The 6,828-nt window shown below is 41.4% G+C and overlaps 1 protein-coding gene across 1 annotated transcript; it reads left to right on the top strand.

Moving 5' to 3' along the window:
* The first annotated feature begins 200 nt into the window (after positions 1-200).
* LOC110447103 (endo-1,6-beta-D-glucanase neg1-like) lies at positions 201-4,924 on the top strand. The gene is made up of 3 exons (XM_021492555.1): positions 201-288; positions 2,790-3,083; positions 3,505-4,924. Exons 1-3 carry the CDS (start codon positions 270-272, stop codon positions 4,596-4,598), a joined length of 1,407 nt encoding a protein of 468 aa, XP_021348230.1. The 5' UTR covers positions 201-269; the 3' UTR covers positions 4,599-4,924.
* The last annotated feature ends 1,904 nt before the right edge of the window (positions 4,925-6,828 follow it).

The following is a 6,828-nucleotide window of genomic DNA, read 5'->3' as shown; positions in this document are numbered from 1 at the left end:
CCCTGTTGGAGTGGGAGGGACGGGGGNCCTAAATGAGTCCACTGACCGACATGCACGTTTCCTTTTCCTGTTTGGCAATATGATCCATTCTATAATAATTGGTCGGTTCTAGGGAAGTGTCCTAGACCTAAACAGTCCGGTTAACTGATAAGATAGACATGTAGACTACAGCATAATACTCACCCACACACATTGTCTTCACCTAACATACAAGATAAGTAGTCGTGAAACTCAAATCGTCTTTACAGCTATACACTGATCAGACAGACATGAGGCAACGAAAGTCAGGTAATGTTTCCACGTATTTCAGACGCAGGGAAAAGACAACTGAACTTTTTGACCTACATATAAATGTTACGACCATGCCAACCATGCATATTTATTCATTTACAATTAGTTGGGGCGGGAAGTTTCGCTTTATGTTCAAAAGTGCACATAGATTTTTTTCGGGTACCCCAAAAGGAATCATGATCGTTCCGTATAAATGAATTTAAAAAGACAAACCCTTTCTGTTGAGAAATAATGAATTGCTATTCATTTTTATATAAAAATCACAAAATACAACATTGAGCTATAATTTCATCGCCAAGTAACTTCAACCAGTATATAAAATCTGTATACATAAACAAAGGCTAATACTTCGTGTCTGTCTGTCTTGCTGTCTGTCTAATCTGTTGGTATACGTAGGTACAAACACACTCTCCAAGCAGTTAATATATTTGATAACGATGAACGAATGTCAATCTCACTACCACCGTCACTCCGTCTGGCTTATAATATAAGATTTATTAAATATTAAATTTCATTTTTTTGATACATTTTAACGTCCTCATCACAAGACTCAATTACATGTAGTTTATTAAGTACTTAAAATTTTAAATAGCCGGACCCTAAAATCCTCGTGAAGGACTTGATAATATGCCGACTCCGGAAGATTGTCTCTATTGATCATCCATTTATCGTCTGCTTGGCGACTGCTAGCCCAACTTTCATGTGGCCCTGACCCCAGACTTAGACATTTTGACAGATACATGTAGATGTCAGGTGTAGGTCTGGTGTCAGGCCAGATGAAACTCAGGCTAGATGGCAGCAAGATATCGGGTGGGGGTCTGGTGACGGCTACCAGATATTTGTTCTGTATAGTGTGCTCTTTGTCTCCCTTTTACCTGCCTCGATAATTATATTCATCGCATTAACGAAAAGCAAAACAAATGCTCATCTGCAGCTTCTAGCGCAAAGTCTCATAGTCTTGTACCGCAAAATGCAGACATATCCCTTCAACGTAGCTCCGTTCGAACCCTTTCATCGTGTCTAAACCATGGTACTGGTCCAAAACCTCCTCTATAAGACTATGTTATGCCTCCCTTTTTATCTTCTCGTCCATGAGCAGCATACATACATCACACTGTTGTTGTGCTCAACACTTCCCGATAATCCAGAAATACCAGCCATTTTTGCTGATGTACCACATACCAGAAGGGTCGTCATATAAGTTCTCATCCTAATGGCAAATACAGAAAATAGTTTATCTTGCCCTCCATATGTAGAAATGGGATATCGTTCTAAATGGCCGAGTCCTGGTCTGTCCCTCTGACCTTTTCCTCCTACTGTACGCTGAATAGACGCTTGCTGCCTAATTTAAAATATCTCCTTCTATGGCTGATGTAAATGTTTTTTCGAATACGTTTACAGTAAACCACTGTAGTTCGTGTCGTTGACGTGATGCGCTTGTCATTTTCAACACTTTATTCACTTCTTTTGCTGGTCGGTTAGTATGTGCAGGGTTTTTGTAATGAAAATTTCACTTTTCTTCCACATCTCTCTTCGTGACTTTCTTTATTATTATTTCCACTTTCCTCTTTCATTAAGTTTCCCTCTAGGAATCCCTCAGTCGGTCTCGTCCCCATTTCTCGTCGTATATACTCTGCCAGCATTGCTTCTCCAGAGTTCGAAGTCCGTTGGTCACTTCATATTGCTGAATTACTGCTGCGTGTGATTTTCGAAGTCTTCCTTCTCCTTGCTATCGTTCCTTGGTCACTTCATATTGCTGAATTACTGCTGCGTGTTATTTTCGAAGTCTTCCTTCTCCTTGCTATCGTTCCTTGGTCACTTCATATTGCTGAATTACTGCTGCGTGTTATTTTCGAAGTATTCCTTTCACCTTGCTATCGTTCCTTGGTCACTTCACTGGCTGAATTATTGCTGCGTGTGGTCTTCTTATCCTTGCTGTCGACCACTACCCCCATGGTATCGATAGTTTGCTGCTGCAAAGGTTTCCCTTTTGGCCATCCTCATATTCGAGTGCTGGATAAACGTATTTATAGACGTGAAGACATTATCGGTACTGTGTCGTATCTCCTTACCTTGGTCCTCTAGCATCTCACCAGTATTCACCCTGTGCGTCCCTCTGCTTCCCAAGTATCTCACACTTTTTCTCTGGCATGTTTTTCTTTTTCTACCAAGGTCGTTGTACTCTGCTAGTAGATTTCTTAGTCCCAGGGGTTAGCTGTATCTTCGACAGCACGGTCCCAAATATACACACTTTACTCATTGTCATTTTGAAATTAATCAGTACTCCTCTGATTTTTAAAATTCCCATAATTAAGGGTATTGACATTCATCATCCTCTCCTGTTTCAACAATAACTTAGAGCAATTTGGATTTCCCTGGATTTCCTTGGATTTCCATCATTTTCGGCAAGTAGAAACAGCTCCATGTACAGCGTGGATACAATCATGTATGTTTGTTGCGTTCATCCACGTCCTTAAATATATTTTTACATTTCGCAGCAAACCTAATTCTCGTGCTGTTGATGTGTGTTGGGCGGACGGCGTGTCTGTCAGGGTCCATGAGGGGCTGGTTGACGACAGGGGACCACACAATCCTGTTACGTCAGCTTCCTACCATATACGGACGCACGGGAGGGGGAAGTGGAGTTCACATCTCGGTGGACAGGAACAAGCGGTACCAGACCATGGAAGGATTTGGTGCAGCACTCACGAGCTCGGCCGCTTATGTCATCCACAACAGTCCTGAATACGACGAAATAGTCAACGAACTGTTCAGCCCTTACGCCGGGATCGGTAAAATTCTTACCTTATTTATTTTGCAATAATTATTCAGCAAATTTTGTTTAACTTATATTAATCAACTCTGTTGGCATACATGAGAGCACACAAGGTTCCTAATATGGGACGAAACCGATGAGCTTAATTAATTATATCATCATAAAAGTTCTCTCTTGTTGGCTGAAGGTCAATACAATCTCATAACAAGTGTTAATGGTTCGTGACATGTATTGGAGCTGGTCTTCCCTTTTCAATAAATAAGAATGGTTAATGTATGAATGCCCGATCTGGAGACGGGCTAGGGAACCTCGTCTCGGCGGTATTCTCAATGAGATTAGTTTTATAATCGAAATTCTAACAACAGTATAAGCAGATGCTGGAATTCGGATTGCCTCACATACAGATATATGTAACAGAGCATATTGTTGCCATGCAGGTATCAGCTACATCCGATTGCCGATGGGAGCGTCGGATATCCAGGCAGAGGCGCCGTATACGTACGCCGACACTCCCTACGATTTCAATCTTGACCACTTCAGCATACAAAAGGATAGACAGTTCATACTCCCCGTCATCAAGAAAGCACTACGGGTCAACCCCACTCTGAAGATAGTGGGAACTCCCTGGACCGCTCCGGCGTGGATGAAAAATACCAACAGACTTCAGGGAGGTCAGTTGAAGTGGGATGCTAACGTCAATGAGGCTTACGCTAAATACTTCGTGAAGTTTATTCAGTCATACCAGAACGAGGGAATTAACATCACAGCGGTAACAGTTCAGAACGAGCCGCTCAACGGCAATAATCAGTATCCTACCATGGAAATGTCCTGGCAACAGGAAAGCGAGTTTGTGAAGCATCACCTTGGCCCCATGTTCCGGTCAAATAACATCAAGACAAAGATCCTTATTTATGACCACAACTGGGACAATATCGATTATGCAAATAATATTTTGAATGATCACGAGACAAGCCAGTACGTGTCGGGAGTAGCATGGCATTGCTACGCTGGGGACAAGAACGCTCCTCTTCAGGTACATAACAGTCACCCAAATGTTGACATGTACTTCACCGAGTGTTCCGGCGGCGACTGGGCTACTGATTTCAGCGGCAACTTGATGTGGAACACAGCGACGCTATTCATTGCACAGCCTCGCGCATGGACAAAGACAGTCTTACTATGGAATCTTGCACTAGACGAAAATCACGGTCCACACGTGCAGACGAATGGAGGCTGCAAGACATGCAGGGGTGCACTCACTGTTAATTCGCACGGGGGATACACCAAGGAAGTGGAATTCTACCTTATCGGTCACCTCAGCAAGTTCGTCAAACCTGGCGCGGTCCGGATAGACTCGTCCACCGGTCAAAACACTAACACTGTGGCCTTTCAGAACCCCGACGGCTCCGTGGCCGTGCTGATTCAGAATTCTGATTCCAGTTCCCATGACGTAACGATACAGGTGAATAACGACGGCCGATCCTACACTTACAACATGCCTGGTCACGCGATCGCCACCTTCGTACTTTGAGTTAGACACGTGTTACCTACCTACCGTCACAAGGACCTGATAGTTTGTTACAGCTGTATTTGTCCCTAAACTAAGGTTTTCAGAGTATTTGACACGGTTTAGGGGGTTATATCAACTTTCTTTTTAAATCCATCCCCAGTGATAGGGGTTGGCATACTAACCGAACCCATTAGTTTAGGTCCAAATATAGCTCTAACATATTCTGAGGTTCCTGTGCCTACCGCCAATACACGTGCACTTGTATTAATTCCATATTTCCGTGATGTTCAAGTTGAACATCACATATAAAAACGAAATATATCGAGTCATAATGCATTTATTGTTTCACATTTTGTTTTTGTTTTCTTTCTCTAATTCGCGAAATAATCAATTTCTTTGAATCATGTAACATTTGTTTCCTTAGACTTTCTGACGTCAACGAAGGTTATAACAGTTGGGAGACCACTGGCGCTAAGACCACCCAATGAATAATTTACAAAATATTCAACCTCACTGACTGGCACCACGCCACGCACCTACTTACGGATGGTTTGATTGACTGATTTGCGGCAACTCTCGTATTGTATTAAATAATTGTTGTAATTAGTAGTCAATAACATAAATAATATCATATAGATATATAATCTTTAAGTAATCTATCATTACTAAATCATATGGGGCAAAGAAGTAATTCCAACAGTGTGGACACGTTTAGGTTGTCAAATTTTCGGAGCGATCCGCTCCTTTTTCAAGACACAGTGAAACAGAACAGTTACATGTACATATACATCATATTACAAGAAGGTAGAATTGATATGCTATAATTGAAAATATAGCTATTAAATAAAACCAATAGTCCCCTCGGCTAAAGACAGCCGAAGGCAGCAATTAAGCTGAGAGCATCGCGGACAAGGAACGCTGATGTAGAAGACCTATTCTTGCGCTTTGACCCATTACTTAATAATAAGTATACGTATTTCATTTTTGAAAGGAGAGGCCCCAATACTTCTGGTATCCAAGATATGTAGAATAAAATATTTTGAAATGAAAATGAAAAATAAAAGTTAAGCCGAGTGTACTATCAAAAAGAAATTTTAGATGTAAAAGAAGACCAAAACGATCAAACAAATTCCTTGGCAGTGTAGGAAACAAGAGAAACGTTTCTTTGAATTTGGAACAATGAGGTATTTCATAAATGTTCAGTTGATATTTACCTAGGTTTGTTATCAACCTGCTCAATATCGTCTCCTACTGAAGGGTACAATGTAAGCAGGCGTATGCGATCTGCCCTCTGTATATACTGGTTGCCAAACTTGCTGCACCAGGACAATCTGAATAAAATACAGCTCCTCATTATACTATCGTTCTACACTATAGACAGTTGTTCCTGAGCTGTATTTTAATCAGATTGGCACCAGGAACAAGTATCACCAAACATATCAGTCTTACTATCTAGTGTAGACATCAATTCCATCTCAACGGTCTCACTGAGGTGGGCACGCACAGCGTGGATTAAAGGCGCAGTCTGTCATTGCGGTCGACAATCAAGATCTCTTTCATATTGCAGCACTTCTCCGTCGTGTTTGGCAGGCAATTGCCATGCAATCCACTCTTGCAACATTCCAACATTTGTAAGTAGAATAGATGCAATGAACTCACTTCAAGCTGGCTCCTTCTTGTTAGAAAGCTTAGAAAAGAAGAACTACATCGTCAGAGTTGGTATTTTCTGTAGCTATGTTTGTACTGTCTGAAGTGTCAACCTGGCTCAGAAAACCGATGAGATAATTGCCACACTTTATGACTTATCGGGCCAGACGTAACAAGCCAACATGATGGTGAATTTGGGCACTTGTTTTTGTTAATCTTTATACATTCATTGGCCTTTTCTTTCTTGTTCTACAATGTAGTTTCATATATGCATTGTTTATATCAAAGTTCACTTGCATCTGCTTTGTCATTTGAAGTTCCATATCAGCTGATCGATCTGTTTGTTCGTGTGACTCGCAGCTGTGAGAATCGGCAGGTAAGGTAGCATTTCCGATTCAGGTTGGATTTCAAAATCAGATTGTACATAACTTGGGGTTTTCCTTTGGGTTCTGCTCTTGATGAAATCTTAATCTCCTCCTTTAACTTGCTATGGTGTCTTAACGACAAGGAAGGTGTGGCTCTCGAGTTTTTGTCATTAATTCCCTTTGGCTGGAGCTACAGATATTATATTCAAGAATTTACTCTGGGTCTGTTTTGGAGGATT

Source organism: Mizuhopecten yessoensis, unplaced genomic scaffold, assembly GCF_002113885.1.
Source record: "Mizuhopecten yessoensis strain PY_sf001 unplaced genomic scaffold, ASM211388v2 scaffold3229, whole genome shotgun sequence".
Taxonomy (NCBI): Eukaryota; Metazoa; Mollusca; class Bivalvia; order Pectinida; family Pectinidae; genus Mizuhopecten; species Mizuhopecten yessoensis.
This window is presented reverse-complemented; position numbering and strand designations above follow the sequence as displayed.